The sequence below is a fragment of the Fusarium poae genome, chromosome 2 (assembly GCF_019609905.1).
Source record: "Fusarium poae strain DAOMC 252244 chromosome 2, whole genome shotgun sequence".
Taxonomy (NCBI): domain Eukaryota; kingdom Fungi; phylum Ascomycota; class Sordariomycetes; order Hypocreales; family Nectriaceae; genus Fusarium; species Fusarium poae.
Window position 1 is genome coordinate 2,094,078 of NC_058400.1, and position 21,297 is coordinate 2,115,374.

The 21,297-nt window shown below is 49.0% G+C and overlaps 5 protein-coding genes across 5 annotated transcripts; 3 read left to right on the forward strand and 2 right to left on the reverse strand.

Annotated features, from left to right (window-relative positions):
- Nucleotides 1-372: 372 nt before the first annotated feature.
- Nucleotides 373-2,171, reverse strand: FPOAC1_004618 (uncharacterized protein; the record flags this gene model as incomplete). The annotated part of the gene is made up of 3 exons (XM_044849160.1): nucleotides 373-495; nucleotides 552-1,596; nucleotides 1,654-2,171. The coding sequence occupies 3 exons, from the start codon at nucleotides 2,169-2,171 to the stop codon at nucleotides 373-375; spliced, it is 1,686 nt and encodes a 561-aa protein (XP_044707870.1).
- A 452-nt stretch (nucleotides 2,172-2,623) lies between these two features.
- Nucleotides 2,624-3,989, forward strand: FPOAC1_004619 (uncharacterized protein; the record flags this gene model as incomplete). Its single annotated transcript, XM_044849161.1, has 2 exons — nucleotides 2,624-3,813; nucleotides 3,899-3,989. The coding sequence occupies 2 exons, from the start codon at nucleotides 2,624-2,626 to the stop codon at nucleotides 3,987-3,989; spliced, it is 1,281 nt and encodes a 426-aa protein (XP_044707871.1).
- A 2,478-nt stretch (nucleotides 3,990-6,467) lies between these two features.
- On the forward strand, nucleotides 6,468-7,718 carry FPOAC1_004620 (uncharacterized protein; the record flags this gene model as incomplete). Its single annotated transcript, XM_044849162.1, has 5 exons — nucleotides 6,468-6,828; nucleotides 6,880-6,949; nucleotides 7,011-7,436; nucleotides 7,490-7,610; nucleotides 7,659-7,718. 5 exons carry the CDS (start codon nucleotides 6,468-6,470, stop codon nucleotides 7,716-7,718), a joined length of 1,038 nt encoding a protein of 345 aa, XP_044707872.1.
- A 4,883-nt stretch (nucleotides 7,719-12,601) lies between these two features.
- FPOAC1_004621 (uncharacterized protein) lies at nucleotides 12,602-14,201 on the forward strand (the record flags this gene model as incomplete). The annotated part of the gene is made up of 3 exons (XM_044849163.1): nucleotides 12,602-12,710; nucleotides 12,763-12,953; nucleotides 13,011-14,201. The coding sequence occupies 3 exons, from the start codon at nucleotides 12,602-12,604 to the stop codon at nucleotides 14,199-14,201; spliced, it is 1,491 nt and encodes a 496-aa protein (XP_044707873.1).
- A 969-nt stretch (nucleotides 14,202-15,170) lies between these two features.
- On the reverse strand, nucleotides 15,171-19,676 carry FPOAC1_004622 (uncharacterized protein; the record flags this gene model as incomplete). The annotated part of the gene is made up of 1 exon (XM_044849164.1): nucleotides 15,171-19,676. The coding sequence occupies one exon, from the start codon at nucleotides 19,674-19,676 to the stop codon at nucleotides 15,171-15,173; it is 4,506 nt and encodes a 1,501-aa protein (XP_044707874.1).
- Nucleotides 19,677-21,297: the final 1,621 nt, after the last annotated feature.

Sequence of the window (21,297 nt, forward strand, 5' to 3'; positions counted from 1 at the left end):
TGGAAATGTCGATCATCTCTTGAGGTGGTTTTTCTCGTATCCTATAGGGTAGTTGACTTGATTTTATCATCGCATCAAATTCCATTTACTTCAGGCTATCGAAAAGAGTTATACTTGTTACGTGCCTAGGGCAATAAGCATGGACGGGTAAAGAAGTTATTTATCAAGGGTGGATAAATCTAAACCATGTGAGCTTACGTATAAAGCCTCTCAAATTGCAACAAGGTCATGTCGGGACAATGAGGCGCTGACTCCAACGAGCAGCAAGGATCACCAACTACACGAGGTGCAGACCCGTACCGTGTAAAGTTCATGCACAGCACATACTTGGAAGTTGCTTCTAATACATTACTATTTTACTTCAATGGATCTCTACATTCGGAAGACACCGAATTTGGTATCGCCCGCCTTGACCTCGTTCCTACCTCCCATAGCAGCCTGTAAACCCAGACCCAAGTACCGTCTTGTATGTTGGGGAGGAATAATACCGTCGTCCTGCGAAATGTTAGTTCTTAATGCTATGTAGCAGACTTTGTGCATATATGACTTACCCATAACCGTGCAGAAGAGAATGTGGCGTCACTCTCCTTCTCGATACGCTCCTTTAAGCCCGCATCCACTGTCTTCCCAACTGTTTCCATAACAGCAGCTAGCTGCTCGCTACCCATGACACCTACCTTGGCGTTGGGCCACATCCATAAGAACCGTGGGCTGTATGCTCGCCCGCACATTCCGTAGTTACCAGCGCCGTAGCTACCGCCAACGACGACAGTGAATTTGGGCACGTCTGCGCAAGCCACAGCAGTCACAAGCTTAGCACCGTGCTTTGCGATACCCTCCCGCTCCGACTCTGAGCCTACCATGAAGCCAGAGATGTTCTGGAGAAACACGAGTGGGATGCCACGCTGAGAGCAGAGCTCGATGAAGTGAGCGCCCTTTACGGCCGACTTGGCAAAAAGAATACCATCGTTGGCCACGATGCCAACCTTGTGGCCATAAATCTCAGCGAAGCCAGTCACAAGAGTTGTACCGAAGTCGCGCTTGAATTCAGAGAACTCTGAGCCATCCACAACTCGAGCAATGACCTCGCGGATGGGAAGAGGTTTTCGCAGATTGGTGGTAGCAATGCCAAGAAGCTCCTCCGGGTTGTGGAGTGGTTCTAAGTATGTAGGCTTGGGAGCTTGCGTCTCTGGTGATTTCTTGGGCCAGTTCAGGTTGCTAATGCAGCGTCGGGCCAACACCACAGCGTGGGCATCGTCCACAGCCAGGTAATCTGTTACACCAGATACAGACGAGTGCATCTTGCCACCTCCCAAATCTTCATGGCTGACAACCTCTCCTGTCGCTGCTTTGACGAGAGGAGGACCGGCAAGGAAAATGTGACCCTGCTCCTGAACGATGATGCTCTCGTCGCTCATAGCTGGGACATAGGCACCACCAGCTGTACATGGACCCATGACCACAGCGATCTGGGGGATACCCTCTGAACTCATTCGGGCCTGGTTATAGAAGATGCGACCAAAGTGGTTCTGATCGGGAAAAACGTCGGCCTGGTGGGGGAGGTTGGCGCCGCCGCTGTCGACAAGGTAGATGCATCTGGTGGCTGTTAGTTAATGCTATCTTATGATATGACTATTATGCATATGTACGTACGGCAATTTGTTTTCTCTGGCAACAGCCTGAGCGCGCAAGTGCTTCTTGACTGTAATGGGATAATATGTACCGCCCTTGACAGTGCTATCATTGGCGACAATGACACAAGTCACACCCTCGACAACACCCACACCTGTGATGATACCACCTGCTGGCACCTCAGCTTCAGGATAAAGATCATATCCAGCCATAGGAGAGAGCTCCATAAATGTAGTCCCAGGATCGATCAATGCTGTAACTCGATCTCTGGGGAGCATCTTTTTGCGCTCGATATGCTTCTGCCTGGCCTTATCAGATCCTCCCTTCTGGATCTTACGGGCGAGTTCCTGCATGCGGCTCATAACCTCGCTCATCTGCTTCTCATTCTCCTTGAACTCTTCCGAAGAAGTATCGACGGAAGTTTGAATCCGTGAGATAGCACCTGCATGGTGTGGTGAAGTGAGGTTTGCGACAGCTCGTTTTTGTGAGGGTATATGCGAGCGGGAGCTCTGGCGGCCGAATTGGCGACCAAGGAGCATTGCCTGGCGAGATGAACGTGATAGAGTCATTTTGGAAGCTCTATGAAGATTGCAAGGTCCCAATTACTCGAAGCGGATCTACTATGACAAGTAGAGGTAGTCGTAGAAAAAGAAGAAGAGCCTCTTTCAAAGGAATCGGTCGGGACGGAAAACGAAGCTCTCTCAAGTAATTCTCCAAAGCCGAGACGCGGGTTACGCTACGAGGCCGAGGCTTGTGACGTATCTCAAAAACCTGGGGTAAGCGGGCCGGCCGCTAGAAGCCGTGAAGAGCCGGGTCAATCCAACGCGGCTATTGTAGCCTTTGCTGGCCGTGTCTCAATCCCTCGGTCGGTTCAACGTCAACGGGAAAGTAAAGCAAAGAAAGAGAAAAATAAGCAGAAATATTTCTTGATCCTTGACCTGGATACGCCTCTTGTTCATTCTCATTCATATTCCTTCATCGCATATTCATAATGGCAAGCGTGCGAACTCTTAGATCATTGGCGCGCCCAGTCGTTGCTCGTCAATGGCGTCCAGCTGTAACTCTCCCCGCTATCCAGTCACGATTGCACTCATCCAAACACCCCAAAGGCTTCGAGGCCCCATCAAATGAAGAGCTTGATGAGTTGAGAGAGCGGGTGCAAGAATTTACGCGCCGCGAAATCACAGAGGAGGTGGCGGCAAAGACAGACAAGACAAATGCCTTCCCAGCAGAGATGTGGCAAAAACTGGGCGAAGCTGGCTTCCTCGGTATCACAGCAGATGAGGATATCGGAGGTCTCGCCATGGGCTATCAGGCGCACATTATCGTCATGGAGGAGCTATCACGAGCCTCTGGATCTATCGGTCTCAGCTACGCGGCACACTCACAGCTGTGCGTCAACCAGCTACAGCTCAATGGTTCACCCGAGCAGAAGAAAAAGTACCTACCCGGTCTTATCGCAGGCACAAGTGTCGGCGCGCTGGCCATGTCTGAGTCCGGCGCTGGAAGCGACGTTGTCAGCATGCGAACAACAGCAAAGGCCGTGGACGGTGGATATGTTCTGAACGGATCCAAGATGTGGATCACCAACGGACCTGACGCCGACTTTATCGTTGTCTACGCAAAGACAGAACCAGAAAAGGCTTCAAAGGGCATGACGGCCTTTATCGTGGACACGAAAACCGAGGGCTTCAGCTGTGCTCGTAAGCTCGACAAGATGGGCATGCGCGGTAGCAACACCGGCGAGCTCATGTTCGATGGTGTTTTTGTTCCCACAGAGAACGTCCTCGGCAAGGTTAACGGAGGTGTGCGAGTGTTGATGGAGGGCCTTGACTTGGAGCGACTGGTATTGAGTGCTGGACCCCTGGGTATCATGCAGGCTGCGCTCGACGTCACGCTGCCCTTCACACACCAGCGCAAACAGTTTGGTCAACCTATTGCGCACAACCAGCTCCTCCAGGGCAAGCTAGCAGACATGTACACCAAGCTCCAGGCTTCTCGTTCTTACACCTATGCAACAGCTAAGGCGGTAGACGAGAACGGCATAATCCGCACCCAGGACTGCGCGGGAGCTATCTTGTATGCCGCAGAGCGAGCGACTGAATGCACACTTGATTGCATTCAACTTCTGGGCGGAATGGGATATGTTGAGGAGATGCCTGCATCAAGATTACTTCGAGAGTAAGTCCACCCCATCTAATTAGGTTCTCTGTTATGGACAGGCCAAGATGACCTCCATGATATAATATACTAACTTCGGACGCAGTGCCAAGCTATATGAGATTGGAGCCGGTACTTCCGAGATCAGACGTATGGTCATTGGCAGAGCCTTCAACAAAGAGTATGCGCAAGCATAAGTTGGATGAGACATAGCATGATATCATGCACAGTATGGCGAAGAAGCAGAGTTTCATAACATAGCGGACACAAAAGTCCTGATGAGTTGATGGAACTTCATTTTGAACAAGTGTAAGAAGAGATGGAGCCAAGGGCATAGATGTCCTTGTATTACACGTGGGAGGCTATTAGACCAGTTCAGCCAAGGGTCGAGAGATCACACACAAAAACAGATACAAAAACAACGCCAAACATTAAGAAAGAAAGATATTGAGAGCACGCACACAGACACCATATGTATGGTTAAGTCAACCTGTCCCAATTCACGACAGAACAGGAATACCAGTAGATTGTGTGTCACTAGTATCAAAAGCAGCTTGGTTCATTTAAGCAATGCAGAGACATCAGGAAAATCGACCGTTAAAAGCATAAGGGACGAAATTAGTAGGTCAGTTTATTCTCCTAAGAGTGTGATTCTTAGGCTTTTTATTTTATACTTTAAGACTTAGGAGGCTATTTCCTGCTACCCACTAGAGAGATATACTAAAACTCATCCTGAAATTTCTGTCTCCTAGGTATGGAGCAAACGTCGTGATATGGCGGTGTTGGTGTTGACTGCCGGTCCCCACATTGAGATTTTGCTATTCCCGTGACATGTTGTAAAAATGACAAGTCTTATCAGGCTCTTCACTTTGGATGACAGGGATTAGCTGCAGTTACGTTCCATGCAGTTTCTACCAGTGTCTGGAACAGAAAGCCCTGGTCGAATTTGCTTTTGACGACCGGTCTGGTCATCTCAGCAATAACTGATCGTCCTCGTGACCCGACGATCCCACTCAACAAAGGATCCTCAAATTTCTATGATTTCTTTCCCTCAGTTTCCCCTTCCCTCTTTCAGATACGAGTGGCTTCAATCGATCGATATAGTGACGATTGTGCATTGCAGCACGTTGATGTATGCTTGTCCTCTAGCTTTGGTATACCGGACGGTGAAGTGGTGTCCATCGGATGCACACACCGAGTTTAACTGTTAGCTCTGATGTGATGCTTTCTTTGATCCACGCTGCGTGTGCATATTTGCTTTTCTCTTCAATAGGCTATGCTGCTGGCTCGATCCTGATCCTAGACCATTGCGGCTCTGAAACACTCGGCCGGACACGAGCGATGATTGTCCAGAACGTTTTGGAAGCTCGTCTCGATGCCGTCGAGCGGAGTAGATTGCTACATAGAGGCACCCACGGGCGAAGTAGGCAGAGATCATTGGAAGGGAGAAAAGACGGACTTCATGGGTATCGATATCCATGTGCTCTCCTTGGCTGGGGAAGTTGTTAACCTAGTGGAGAATTTGTCTGACATCCACACCAAATGCCAAAAATGGAAACCCGGGATCGTTTAAAGTATCCAGGGGTTATCCACTACTGCGATCGGGCTACTATAATTTTGGGTCTTGAGTGTTGAAAAGCTGCTGCCTAGCAGCATTGCTGATGTCGGAGTTGGCTTCCATCTCGCTTAAACTGACGAGAGTATCGGAAGAAGAAGTGTTTTCCTGCTTTGAGTATACCTAGTCTTGATGTGGTAGAAATGAAAGTCAGGCTGGATTCTCGGACACGGAACTCTGTTCAAGTTGATGCCTGGGGCGGGGCAGCACCTAACGCACCGCCATCCATCCACCATGGCTTGCATTGATAGATGGATGGAAGGAGACATGTGTCCAATACTGTGATGAGTTGTCTTGGTGAACAAGGTAGAAGAGGGGGATGAGATGGGATTTCAAATTCTAGACCGTCGATTGTTCACCCAAATTGAATCATTCGAATTGTCGCAAGGATTCAAGATGGAAATTGTGGATCGATGAGATCCCAAGGGGATGGAAGGGAAGGAAGCCGGCCGGCCGGTCCGGAGGCGGGGGTGGGGGCTCACCTTCCATTTAGCTTTTTTCGGTGAATGGGCAGTTGGGGAGCTTTCAAGCTGAGCTCTCCCGTTCCTTCCATACCGACCTACCTACCTGAAGGTAAGGTACCATTAATGCAGTACACGAGATGGAAAACAACCACCCATCAGAAGAGTCTCGTACATTCTATTCTATCGTGTACTTGAGTACAATAGAGCTTGGTATAGATCTGAAATAAAATAAATATCAATTGATTTCCCACTCTCATCGATGATCATTCCATCCACGTCAGCTCCTCTCTCTTCTTCCCCCTCAATTGCTTGAAATCAACCTGCATCTCAGTCATCATTATACCATCAGCGTATCTTTTCCCCGTTTCGTTCCTGGGCGCTAATCATAAACTGCTCATCCCTGCACCATCGACGTCAAATTTCACGAGGGAAGCTTCAGCTTCATTCCCTCGATACTCTGCCGCCACTCCCACTGAGATCAAAGGAGCTGTCACTCACTGTTCGCTCCCATAAGAACAAATAGATCCGCCGATTTCTTCCCCTCTTTTCTTTACGCTTCATTTCATCCCAATACCTTTTTAATCCCTTCTTCAGCCATGTCTTTTGCACCTTCTTTGCGTCTCTGTGCGCGGCGTGTTGCTGCTTCACCTGCTATTCGCCCCCGATTCACCTTCACTGCTGCGCGAAAGCTTCACAATGTCCCTCCCCGTCAGGACAAACCTGGAAAATATGCCCAGACCGATCCCCAGATCGAGGTTGAGTACCCCGAAGATCATGAGCTCCCTAGTAGTGAGCCCGTCTCGGGCGCTGGTGGCCAGTATGTGAAACCAACTCTGCCCACCTTCACACTCGATGGTCATGTAGGCATCGTCACCGGTGGTGCGCGCGGGCTGGGTCTTGTTATGGGCCAAGGGATGGTCTTTTCTGGATCCAATCTTGCTCTTGTTGACATGAATAGTAAGTCACTGTACCTTTCACAGCAAAAAGACAATTCTAACACAATATCAGAGGAGGAGGCGGAGAAGCAGACTAGCTTGATCATTGAAGAGTTCAAAAAGGAGAACCCTCGAGCTCGACGGTAAGCTCACCACTTGAAAGCTTTCGAACTGGACCGAAGGCTAACGCAACCCTTTTTATAGAATCCCAAAGGTCACTGCCCACTATGCCGATGTATCTGATCCCGAATCCGTGGAGGCTTGTGTCGCCGAGGTCGTTAAGGAACACGGAAAGGTCGACAACCTGGTCACTTCAGCTGGCTTCACGGAAAACTTCGAGGCCGTTAACTACCCCATCGACCGTCTCCGCAAGCTTTGGGCTGTCAACGTTGATGGTACTTATCTCTTTGCAACCTCAGTCGCCAGGCACCTGATGGAGAGAAAGGCGCCTGGTAGTATCGTAATGATTGGTAGCATGTCTGGATCCATTGTCAACGTTCCACAGCCCCAAGCTCCCTACAATGCCGCCAAGGCTGGTGTGCGCCATCTCGCTGCTTCCTTGGCGGTTGAGTGGGCCCAGGCAAACATCAGAGTCAACTGTATCTCTCCTGGTTACATGTTGACTGCACTGTAAGTCATATACAATACATCGAAGAGACATTCGACTGACGCGGATCCAACAGTACTCAGAAGATTCTTGACGACAACCCAGATCTCAAGGCAAAATGGACTTCACTTATTCCCCAGGGCAAAATGGGACAACCCCAGGATCTTATGGGGCCCGTGGCATTCCTTCTCTCGGATGTAAGTTGTGTAGTGCTGTACGATGTGTGCGCAACTGACTGTTTTCAGGCTTCTTCGTATGTGACTGGTGCCGACATCCGAGTCGATGGCGGTTATACCGTTACCTAGACTTTTTCTTCAAAAGTCGAATTGGAGTTTGGTCAAAATTGCACCGTATTTGGTTTATGCAAGCAAGTTTGGAATTCAGAATGTACCTAATAGTGGGAGAAAAGAGACCGCGATTTTGAACATCTCGAAAAGGAGCTAATTACGTATTAATCCTGGAGACTATAATACTCCTTATTTCAACTCCGGTTTTACCCTATGAGACAAATAATAACTTACGAAAGAAGGTCTCTATACTCAATGTGACACAGCCCGAAAACGGACAGTTGTACTGTAATACCCATGACATTCCCGAGTGCAACCATCAGACGCCCGGCAATGATGCTGTATTACTGAAGCGGGATCGGCCTGCAGAGAAACCTCAACATCTTCGTCAAGTCCGAGGCTATGGTACAGCCAGACAACAGCCCTTGTAAGCCAGTGTTGATTACTTATCATTGGGTTCTTTCCCTGTACGATGTGGTACAACACATTGTCGATGGTTCCCCCCGTGCGTCCAGAATGCAGCCACAGTGGACAGGCTTCGAAATAGAAGTGAGGGACATGCGTGTGCGTGTGCGTGAATGTGACCTGCAATCTGGTGCAAGACGGCGATCTTATGGTAGGCTATTTGAATAGAGTGTACGTTGTACTTTGTTTTAGATAACGCAATTCGTAAACATTTAGGCGTACTAGCTGGAATGGTGACAGTATTTTGAAAAGTCAGTATCAGCATACGGGAACTAAATAGAAAGCCTATTATCTACTCTTGATCATTCGTATCCCCTCTGTCTCTTGTTGAAGCTCAATTCTAGGGTCTTTTGGCAAGGATCCCCACAACCACAAAGTTTGGTGTGGTTCAAAACGTGGGGGGAGGCATGTTGAGCCGACGCTGATCTGGACAGACTTGTTTAGTGGTACCTCGCACTGATTGAACCATTAAGCACGTGGGTGAGTGATCAATAATCTAAATACCTAAAAAGGATCTTCATTCGGTGTCGATGAAATTGGAGGCTGGCAACGCAACAGGCCATTTGGTCCAGGATTCGGATATGCGGGTTAGCTCCTCACTCTCAACTTTCTACTATCCCCAAATCTGGGGCTCCAAGCTTAAGCTCTCCACAGTTAGCCGAGTTTGCAAAGTTTCTAAGCCGACGTTGAGCATTGTTGACATCACCCCAGTCCTTTATTGGATGTTTTTCGGCAGTGAAACTTTACATCATGCATCCTACAATTCCTCTCGGCCGACAACTTCATGGAGGTCCCAGAAACTTACCTCAGAATAGGTTAGACTAAGGTCAGCGAGGTGGCTGACTGCGAACCCCTCTTCAGTATCTTAATGTCAGGTGCCTTCAGGAACGAGCTTATGCCGTCTTAGTCCTAAAGGTTGCGATGTGGTTTAGTAGAACAAAGCCCAGCATTGGACTTGATTGGTCTCGTGAGAAATAAAGTAAGGGACACTTTGGAAGCGGGGAAGAGCCTCAAAAAGAAAGACGAAAAAACCTGATCGAAAAGGTCTCGCATGAAGCCTTTGCTGGGTGGCTGGTTTGATCAGTCACACGACCACGGATGGTCCTGGACAATGAATGACCCCGCCAAGAAACCGATCAGAAGACTCGAAGAAATTGACGCTTCTATAAGAGGAAAAGATGGGAGCGGAATCAAAAAAAGAAAGGAACAATGGAAAAGAAGGGCAAAGAGGGGAAGTGAAGGGAAACCCGGTAGAACTCTTAGACATACATGCATATGTACATATACAGTAGGCTACATCAAATACTAACAAGAATTGTATGGGCGTCATGAATCTTGTTCAACAGAGACATGTTTACTTCAGGTAGGGTGAGTGTTTCAGCTTCCGGGTAACTTGTTCTAGAAGTCGAGGACAGAGACCATGTTTCGGTAGGATCGACGATCGTACTGTTTTGGGCAGTTTCGAGTCAGGGACTGCCTCAAGGGATGAGAGATAGGCTAATAGAATACCTAGGTACAGAGCCGCAGAGCACATTCGTTGGAGTATTCAGGTGTATAAAATGATAGTTTTGAGTTGGCATCCTTACGTGGCTCATTACATACTGACTATCAGCCAGAGAGAGGTTCATTAAAATAAAGTCAATATAACAATCCAGACTCTAACCATTGGCCTCGATGAGATCAAACATTCATTGTTTTCGAGGCGGTGAAATCACCTGATCGCCATGTTTGAGTACTTGGTACAGGTCCTGATTCAAAGTGACAGCTCGCCCTGCATATAACCGGGGAGTATGTCATTGACATGGAAGTTGATGATTGGCGATATCTCATGTTATAATGGCCTCGTGATTGATACTGAGATGCTTGTCTATCCTTGTCAATGCTATAACCCCTGCCGACTGAGTGATCAAGCTCAGCCACTGGGCCACAATGACATAGAACAAAAGGAAGCATAGTAGCGTTGATACAGAATGGCGACTTATGGCGACTGGATACTGCCAGCTGGAAACATCTAGATATAACATACTTTTTGGTTAGTTCCTGCGTCCAAGGAGAAACAAGAGCTATGGGCTACTGTGATGATATGAGCAGAAATGCCTCTCCGATGGTTAGAATGTCCATGGTGAAGAGGTATGAATACCTATTACCCTTGCCCATGTAAGAAATAGAAACCTGAAGTCTCTCGTAAAGTTCAGCTGCCTACCACCCACGCACGTCACATGGAACCTAGGGGGTGTCCGCCCGCGTGCGCGGTAGTTCAGGTTCCAATGTAACCTACCTCGATTGGATGTTAGCGTTCATTCTTAGCCTGCCATACCTGGGTAGGGGAACCAGAAAACTTGAGACCTAAGCTTGGAATACAGAAGATGAGACGATAGCCTAAGAGCGGGTCCGATAAAGTGGCATAAAATAGTTAAATTGTTTTATCTCTTGGGCAAGTACTTACCTAGGTATGGATGGATATCAAGGTTTCTGCGATCTGTAAGTCAGGCGACTTACAGGGCGATCTACTTGGGAGGTACCTAGCACTAGGAACCCGCCAGCCCATCAAGCTCTAAACTAGACTAACGTAGGTGCTCTGAATGGTGCCTTCCCAAGAAAAGACTTAAGCCCGGCAGGCTGGGGAAAGAGTAACTAGGTAGATCAGTCAACCACCACAAATCGACATATCGTTCTCCTCCATACCTGCATTGTTTTTCTCCCTCACAGTTGTGGCTTTTGAATGCCCCTGGCCTTCATATAGCACCCGATTGCACCTCGAAACGCACTGCCTGCATTGTTTGCCGAGGGGACTATCAACTCAACCACAAGACAGCTTATCTTTATAGCGTGCAAGTGCAAAACCCTGGGTGACAGGCATCCCTCACCTCAACCTACATCCACCAGACAGATAAACGTGCTGGGCAATAAGTCGCTAAACACGGACCCCTGGTTTTTCTTTTGATGCAGAGGCTCTGATACATTCTGTCAACAGGGCTCATTCTGGCCTGGGCCGGTCAGCGACACAACGGCCTCTCCGGAAGGTACCTGCCCGTCTTTCGCCGCCATACTAAGTACCTTGGCCAACTAAGCCGACCGAACTCCTTTTCAATTGCGCCCCGGCCCCCTCGTCACGAAGCCAACAATTCCGATCTATAATCACTTTGCCTACCTCTATTACTGAGCTTGCGGCGACATACCGGAGTTTTAATCTGTTCTTTTTTCTTCCGAGATTTTCTCATTATTATTTCCCTAGCATCGTCATCGACTCCGAAACTAATCGGCATCAAGTGTAAAGGCCTTTAGAGAGTCTCGGTACCTGGACTACTACAAGACACGCCTTCACTGCCTGTCAACCTCCGACGTCGCCGCCCGCCGCCGCTATTGAAGTTTCCATATACCCCGGCCCGACGATTCAGCAGACCGAGCTGTACCCATGAACTCCAGCTGCAAGCATTCGATATCTTCAGCCATTATCATCAGTCCCTCCACCGGCTCTCCACCGTCTTTTTCTTTGGTTCACTAGCAGGTACAGACTTTTTTCACCTTGGGACCCTTAAAAATTTCTTGCATATGTAACCAATTCTTCTTCTTTTCATATTCCTAATCGCTCAGCGCGCAGACTTTCTCAATTCTTGAAAACATCGAGCTGCAGATGTAATAAAAGAGCTCCGAACGCGTTGTTACACTTACACAGCACCTATTTGAACGGCCCTCTCAATTTAGCTTACAGCTGCAACTAAAAGCTTGCGCTCAGTTAAGCTTTCGCTGCAACACCACTCGAGTTTCACTCAGCAAAGCTGTCTCGCTTCACCAGTACAAGGTCCACTGTTATTCACTTTCGCCGCTTTTTCACACACAAGAAGCCAACTTTTGCGTCACGGGCTTACGAGTCACGAGCCATCCCGAAGCTCTTTTCTTGCAACAGTGTTTCGATCGGAAGGAATCGACAATTACTAACCCACGCCAAGGGAAACAAAACAAACATAGAGACCTGTATAACCTGGGCTTTTGTGAACACCTAAACTGCGTCAGCTGCTTCATTCCGGTTTTGGTATTGCCTGCTGAATCCAAGCCCGTCTGAACTTATTCCACTCTCATTCACCACCACACACTACCTGAGATTACTTCCAAATCTTGAAGTAGCTGCATTGAAGCGTTATATCAGTTGCAGTCGGCAGAGAACAAAGAGGAACGACTTTATCGATCACCGAGTTACATTGTGCGCCCACAATCACTCAAAAGCATCGAAACTCATCCGCACGCGGGTCACTCGCCTATCACTTTATTTAAACGATCATGCTTCGCTTGTAGCCGTCAACAAACACCTTTGCACCAAGGAACCACCAGGGGTACTTGCAGACCAAATCGGATCACCAAATCTGCATCCCGTTGCCGCAAACGTTATTCATGACAACTTGGTCCTACCATTTACAATTTCAATCATGGAACCAAACATGCCAATGATTTTGCCAAAAGGCATTGTCACCAACTCGGAAAACATTTATAAAGAGGTTGCTGACTTCCCAATTGTCCCCCCTGACAAAGTTTGGAAGTATTGGCATGGTAAACGCATTGTCTTCCCACACGTATTTTCACACGGCTTATACTTGCTTAGTGTACACAACCACACATAAAAAGCTTCAGGATCCGACAGCATGTCGGCTCGAAAACTTTTGGTGGCACGTCTGGGGAAGTGATCGCAGGTTTCTTAAGGGCAGTGCCCTCGCCAAACTTTACGAAGAGATCTCCAACGGGCCAACATTTGTACCCCTCAAGGGACCACCAAACCGATGGGAGGGACCCGATGTATGTAGCATTGAGGCTTTTGGCCGAGGACTCCTCTCACCAACTGACACCGTGTAGATGCACCCCCTGATCAAGCAAATTCTGGAAGCCGCCGAAGCTCAGGCGACCCCACCTCTACCACAACCTCCAGGGTCCCGCTCATCAAGACCTACCGACTCAGCGTTGAGAACTCTATCTTCGAGTGCCTCAAAACCGCCACCCACCCACCCGATCTTGAAAAAAGCCCGGGGTCCGTCGGCATCAGGGCCACGGCCGACGGCTCGCTTTGTGTCACCACACGAATCTGCAGATGAAGATGAGATTCCTTCGTCGGGAAGCACAGCCGCGACAGCGTCTGAGGCGCCCGTGTACGTAACAGTTTCGCCGAAGAAGAAAACGACCACAGTACTTCCCCAGAAACTCAATTCTTTATCGCCTGTCGCCAATAAGAAAATATCACCATCAAAGAAGCCGACTCCAACTGCAGAACCCCTTATTCGAGAAACTGGGTTTGGGACATCCAGCGGGTATCGAAATGCCGCTCTGCAGCAGTCTGCACCACCAAATACCCGCACAGTCGTGGAACGTGACCAGCCAGTAACTGTCCAGGGTAATGGTGTGGTAAAGGAACGCCCTTTAATGAGCGAAAAGGCACGTGGGAAGCAACCAGCTGCACCTGTTCGGCCGGCATCGTACAGGAAAGACGCAGGAAAGGATGTGATAACAGAGGAAAACCAGCAGTCTTCGCCCTTGAAAGATCGCCCTCGTAGCATTCATCGCGAGAAAGGTGTGCTCCCACAAGCTCGTTCACTGATAAATCTTTCGAACCATGGATCACGCAGAGGATCCAGGGGCTCTTCAATATCGACATTCGGCGTGGGATCTCTGGAGAGTAGCCAGAGCCAGGACTCGTCTGCCATGTCTCGTTCTCAGTCTCATGGCGGATACGACCAAAAAAAGCCGAAAAACGGCATCAGAGCGCCGGGTCTCTTTACAGAGGCCACCTCATCAACATCTAACGTTGCTGTTACAGGCACTATTCTCGATCAATCCGGATTTGGGTCTACATCAGACTTGAATAACATCGAGCATAGAGGACCCGAGCACCATACTATTCCTGCTGTGCTACCTCGGCCGTCTATTCTTGATGCTCGTTTCACCCCAACTCCGCCAACCACATCGGCAAATGTGCCTTTAGGACGCACAAAAAGTCAGTTGACACTTCTTCTCGAACGCGAAAAGGCACGAGGCAGTGACAGACCGCGATAAAAAAAACTAAACATCTCTACTTCATTCCAAAAGCACTGTTTGGTTGTTGCATATACTCGTGGTGAAGTATCGCAAGAATCATGCATGCCGTCTTCAACTAAAATTCGGCGTTCTTCGAGTGGGCAACACCACTCTTTACACTGACCCGGAGCGCATGGCCATGGAGTTTGATGGGTGCATGGAAGTATATATGGTTTTTGGTCTTATCTTATAATTTGCCCATTTGCGTTTTATAACAGATGGTTATGGTGCCAAGGAATGAAAACTGCATGGTTGGTTCTTCCTAGATATATGATCGGTTCAGGGGTAAGGCGTTGATGGTGAAGCTGACTCGAACATGAGCAGTTTTTAGCGGGCGGACTCGGAGGGAAAAGGAAAAGGAAACGGAACGAGTTGGGTTGATACCATTATAGAACCAAAAGCGAGGCACTATCGAAGCAGAAAAAGCGTCAAGCCTATTTATCACGGCCTGTGCCTTCAACTGAGTGTACAGATAGATGTTTTAAACCACTTGAGTAATGATGTGCTGTGTATAAATCTCGAGGTCGTAAAATCCGTGAAATGAGTTGGATGCTGAAGAATATTGCTTAAAATGGTATCTAATGTTACAGTTAGGAATCTGAAGGGCAAGATAAATAGCTACTATATATTATGATTGATAGGTTTTTTGTCCTGCGTGTGCATATTGGGCGTTATCCAATTAATTAATCATCCATCCATCCATCCATCCGTCCGTCCGTCCATCCAAGGTGATCCGTCAGTTTATGCATTAATCCGAGAATTTCGATGGCGCGTTGTCAAGAACAAAGAGAAACGCACTGCTCTTTTTGAAGCAGAGAAGCGCTGGAGCGAGTGTATGGGTGTAAAAAGTTAGGGACTAATTGCGTCGATAAATAAGTGTTAAATTGTAACGGTCGTTGATATTATGGAGAGCGTGCGGTGATGAGCACGATGCACGAAGAATGTAGCTCACTCGTCAAGCTTGAACATTCTTCGCAGTGCTCCGAACTTCTTCTTCTTTGGCGTGCCGACTTCTGAACCATCGATTGACATAGCATGGGAGCGCATTTGGCTGTGAGAAGTACTGCGACGCTTGAGAAAGCCTGTTTTGTTTGTCGGAGAAGATGGAGATGAGCCTAGACCGCCAGCAGTAGATGGTCTTTTCTCCTCATCAACGACGTATGTATTCTGGGAACCTTCATCAAAATGGTCTTCCTCTTCGTGGGTGTGCTCATGGTCTTTGAGAGGCCAATTCGCCCCACGTTTCTGCAGGCGTGAGTTATGAGCAGCTCCTTCACTATTGCTTCGAATAACAGCAAGACGCTCTGGGGCGCGCTCCAGATGGGTATCCCTGCGAGATGCGCTCTCGCCTGTGTTGCGAGAAACCTTATCAGAGGGGTCCCTTTTGCGACGCAGAATTGATGACATAAAGCTGCCTCGTCGCTTGTGACCTGGCCGTTCTCCCGTTTTCTCGATATTGTCATTCTGGACGCCAAAATTGCCTCGTCCTGAGCCGTTGCGGTTCAATACTGGAGCAGATCGAGAAGCTGCACCATTGGACGCAATTCTATGCTGTGTTTGCTCTACCTCGTCGTCGTCGCTGTCTGGTAGGTCGGGAGAATCTTGAATACCAGTACGAGAAGCAGGGGCTTTCATGGCAGCAGCGGCGGCACCATTTGAAGTCGAATCCCGCAGTGTTTTCGGCACACGCTTTTGCTTAGGCATGGGTGAAGGAACGTCCTCGTCACTGGAATCGACAAAACGACTTCGGAAAGATGGGCGTGCCTCATCTTCGTCGCTTGAATCTTCAAAACGACTCCCGCCTTTAGATTTCTTAGCTTTAGCTGGGCGACCGAATCCAGAAAGGCGCTTGCGAGGAGATTCGGCTTCAGACGATTCAGAACGCAGGGATTGTCGCATACGGCCACCCATCGCAACCGGCGGAGGTGAGCTTGTGTTGGAGTTGCGTCGGAACCCGGTAGGAGATAATGATCGAAGGCTGAACCGGCTACTTCCACGGGTAGTTTCTTGAGCAGGGGCGGTCGCTGGCGCTGGTTCTCGAACGCTTCCTCTCATCGTCTTACGGAAGCCAAGGCCTTCCCCACCTCCAACCTTTGCACGTCGGAAACTGCTTTCGCTGGAATCAGATCCCCGACGTGTCAGGGCTGGCTTCGTGGCACCTCGCATAGTAGGCCCCCTGTCTTCGGAATGTGTGCGACGTTGGGCTTTAACCGTCTCGGATGCGGATGCCGGTTGATAAGATGTAGGTCGAGCACCCTTTGAAGTTGGGGACATGTTATGCCCATTAGCCGGAGAGCCGTTTGCTCTAAGCGATTTACGCATCCCGGTGTTCGGGGTAACACTGACCTCAGGCTCTTGACGAAGAGACTTGCGCAGATGACCGTCGTGCGAATTCTGCGGGCTCGAGGAAGCAGCGTCAGATCTCATAGATTTACGCATGCTGCCACTCTGAGCGGGTTTTTGACTATCGACTGCTGGAACTGCAGAACCTCGCATAGATTTGCGGAGCTTGCCACCCCCGTTTAACGTTGTGTTGTTTGAAGTGGAAGCCTGGACCCGAGGCTTTTCGACATGATCGCGGGGCCAGCTCGTGCCTGGTTGAATTTGATAGACTCGTTTCGTGTCGCGAGGCTTTTCTGGAACTTCGGGCTCTTCCAAAGGTTCTTGAACTGGTTCCTTAACAACCTTTGCCTTGGTTTGGCTCGTAGTCTTGTGTTTTGATCGACGCACTGTTTCTTCTAGGATGGGTTCTTCGTCGGAATCCTCCATAGCCTCCTTTTCAAGCTGGCGTCTACCCTCCGGACTGAGACTCCTCCAGTATGCCTTTGCAGTCTGCCAGTCGCTGGGGGACTGAAAAGGCACCTGAGGGGTGCTTTGTACAAGCGTAGACTGCTGAGACTTGTCGGCCTGTTGGGATTTGGCCATTGCCTTTTCTAATACTTTTTGGGGAACAGTAGGCTCAACAGGGCTATCCACAACTGCATCGAGCGATAAGAAACCGTCGCCCTCCATATCAGAAAGGTCCTCATAAGCGTCACTGTAGATGCTGCTCCCGTCGGATTCTTCTGACTCCTCTTGGATATCATGCATCTGGGAATTTGAGGACATTGCACTGTTTGACTCGAAGGATCGTCGAGTTGCGATTTGTGCCGGCTCTTTGCTTTCATCGGATATTCCCTTCTTGTTGTTACTAGCGTTTGTTTCTGCAGGAAAATCTCCAGGCACATCAAAGAAGTCTGAAGGCGACTCTGACTGGTTTTCATCGGGGATACGCGGACTAGGATGTATGATCGAAATTGTCGGTATGTTGTCGCTGGGGCTAGATTTTGCCGAACCACTCTCAAATCCGCCAGTTGTATCACTGATCGTGGTTTGTGTTTCGAGCCCATTGCCTGTGGATGTCTGAGTCTCCAAGTTCCCGATGTCTGATTCGATATCAGATTCCATGTCGCTGTTACTGATGTAGCCCTGGTTGTCAACGGAAGTGACTACAGGGGGCAATGGCTCTCGGTATCTAGAGGTGTTGGCTTCATTGCGGAAGGCTTGTTCTTGTGACAAAATAGACCCAATAGAGTGATCACTAGACTGAGCCAAATCCTGTGTAGTTGACTGATCAGCCGTAGGGTATGAAGATGCAGCGCTTGGAGGTGATGCTGATCTGTCCGTGGGCCGAACCAGGGGTCGTTCCTCAGGTTCCCTGACCTTCTTCTCACGAACACTTCCAAATGAAGGCAGAGCGGGACGGGGGGTCATTGTTTCGTCTTCGTCCAAAGTTACCGAGTCTCTCTTATTACGTCCGATGATGCTGTGCCAAGGTTTCTTAGACTGAAGACTGGCTAGTCGTGGCGAATCCGTATCAGATGCTGGTGCAGCCTCGCCCATAATTGCTGTGTTTCCATCATCAAAGCTCACCCGCACACTTTTCTTTCGTGAAATATCTGAGTCTTCTCGGGCCATGCCTGACCATGCAACGGATGCGTCCGAGCCATCTTCTGAAGGAGACGCGTCACGAGGGCTTGAATACTTAAGAGCAGACTTTCGAGGCGACAACGATCGTGGAGGTGGCTCGTGCCTGACGAGTAGTTGATCGGCTTTGGGCGCAAAGTGTGTTGTGCGAGCGGGACTACGTGCAGGGCTTTCAGAGTGTACACGAGTGCGACGCACATTTTCGTTCTGATGATCCACCAGAACTGAAGTCTGCGTTTGGGGCGGAGTAGTAGATTTGACAGGTATTGCATCGACTCCATCTACTGGGCGCTCCTGGGATATGGTCGTCATAACAGGCTCGTATTCCTCCTCCCTTTCACGATCTTCGTGTACGATTGACGGGCGCTTCCTAACGGAAGCTTCAGATTTGGTAGTTCGAGATGGACTTGCAACAATGTGATCTGTTTGCCTTGACGCTCCATCGTCTGACTCTAGATCCAACCCATCCATCGTTTGCTCCTCAAGCACATTGGGCCTCGCCACAGGCTTTACTTCGTGCTCAACATCTGGTTCGGACTCGAGCTCCGGCTCTGGCGCTGGTTCCGGCTCAGACTTGGCTTGGATAACCTCTTTGGCCCGTTCAGGTTGTGTAACGGCCGTATGAACAACCGGCGGACCTTGTGGAGGTTTGGACGTTTTAGGTGGCGGAGACGCTGGTTCGACTGCTGTACCCTTTAACCGTCCTAATGTCCCCTTAGAAAGATGAGTGCCAGCCCTGGAGCTTTCATGCTTCTGTTTGCGGGCAGGTTTCTCGGATGCATCTCGGATATTTTGCTCTTGCATCAGCAACTGCACCTGAGGAACCATCCGCCTGGAATTGGGATCGTACACCATTGCGTTATTTGATTGACTGGGTGAGTCAGTCATAGAACGGGGGTAGGAGAAGTTGATGGAGCTTGGACTGGTGGGACGTAAATCTACTGACGCTCTCTTATCAACCACAGTGGCTTGTCGCATATTGGACATGTCCCCAGCTGCAGCTGCTCCAAACCATGTGCCTTGGCCGTTTTTCATCTTTTGGCTGGCTGTTTGAAAAGACTGCGTCTGCAAACTTGCTGCCCGTTTGCGGGTTGGGTTCTTTGCATCGGATTTGACTTGGTCATTTTGAGGAATCTTTGGGACCGGGGGAACATCATCGGACTGCGGAGCAGGGTTCCTAGCTGGCGATGGCGAAGGAGATCGAAAGGTCCTCTCTGTCATGGAATTGGCACTCGGCGATCGATGAAGATCCCGACTCCGCCTATCCCGGCTTCCGGAAGACGAGACAGATGCGCTCCTGCGCGAAACTCGCTTCGATTGGACCTGAGAGACATTGGTTGGTGTTGTAGGTCGAGCTTTGAGAGCGGCTGCGGCTGCTGCTGATGACAGAGATGGCGTTGTTTCCCGTCGCAAAAAGGCCGATGCGGCGGCGGTCGCGGCGTTGGGATTGGCGGTCTCCCTGGTCAACGGCTGCGATGATATCGCCATGTTAGTGATGCAAAGATGATTGCCAAGGCGAGGAAAAATAAAAGAGGAGACGAGAAGATAAGAAGAGAAAAGTCGCGAGAAGAGTTAAAGGCTGATGACAATACAATGGTCAAAGACGAATGCGGCAAGTCTCACAACAGTGAATGCCTTTGACGATCATGGCAGGTGCCGTGGCGCTCAAAACTCAAAAAAGCCAAAACCGGTTTTGTAGAAACGGGAGCATAAGTATTAAAGCAAATTAAAGATAGACTCACCAGAGAGGGAGTGCGATGTCTCCTGGAGCCAAACATGATGGCTGGCTGGATGATTAGGGTGGGCTAGATCGAAAGCGGCGCGAGGCCAGCAAAGCTCAACAGGCGGCTTGCATTCAGGAAAGGCCGCGGATCTTCGGAAGAGTCAATAATGACGCTGAGATGTGAGTCAACTTATCCGCTCACATTAAGTACAGTAATGCTATTATGTTGCGTTGAGAATACGTCAGGGTAAATGAGACAGAAATTAGGGCTGCGAAAAGTAGTTTGAAGAAGAAGAGGGAGGTTCCATGCTAGTTTAAGAGACGATGACGACAAGTATCGAGCCACTGCGCACCAGCAACGCTAGCCTCAATTAGAGACCCACAAAGCTTTGCTCCGATTGATCTAGCTCCATTGCCAGGTCAGGTCTCAGGCCAGGGCGCGCATCGCATCACATAAGTACCTAGCATTGCATCGCATAACAGAGGAAGGGAATTGCTAAATAAAAGGGTCCAATAAAAAGGTTTGGCATGGATGTGACATTTGTCCAGCCATTGGGAACAATGATTCTGTCATGTCCTCCCAGCTCATGGCACGTTGGCATAAACACGTGGTTGTTATTGTACAGAGCAGAGTCTTTGAAGCACCTCATTATTTATTATCCTTGATGTACACCGTGCAATGAGTACGTATCAGCTAACTACTAAACTTTCCTGTTTCTTGTGCCTTCACAATCTCAGCTGCTGCACAGATCTTTTCAAAAGATCACTAATATACTTGATTTGTAGATCAGTTCCTCATCAGGTTCAGCTCGGCAGGCCTCCAGCTTGCAGCTGCCGAGATCTACAAGATTTTCTCGGCGGAATAAACAAACAATCTGGGGGCCTTGGGTTGCGTTGCGAGGAGTGAGGGTCCATCGCCCACATTCGCATGCACGCACCAGTTCGTCGCCGAAAAGCTTGGCCCCATGTATATATAACTCTATCTGTGTATAGAAATCATTCGAAAACCACTGACAACCTACTGAGACGGGAAGACGTCGCGATAAGAACAAATAAACTTTGAATACTCTCGGATTGTCATCCGTACATACCTGCCACCACCCTAATAAACTAAAAGGGATTCATGGTTTTCAGCTGCATCTAAATCATAGTCCCCGCCGTATAGTCAGATCCATCCAAATCCACAAAGGGTAAACTCCAACTGAATTAATAAGGGGCCCTCTGACGTCAATATCTAACTAGATCGTTTCATCTGCATTTGATTTTGTTCGCTTCATGCGATTCAGCACTCTCTAAACAACGGACACATAGCATATCAACAGGACAAGACAAAGCATCTGGTTAACAAGGAGTGGCCATAAAAGTATTTACCAGTATAGTCAGTAT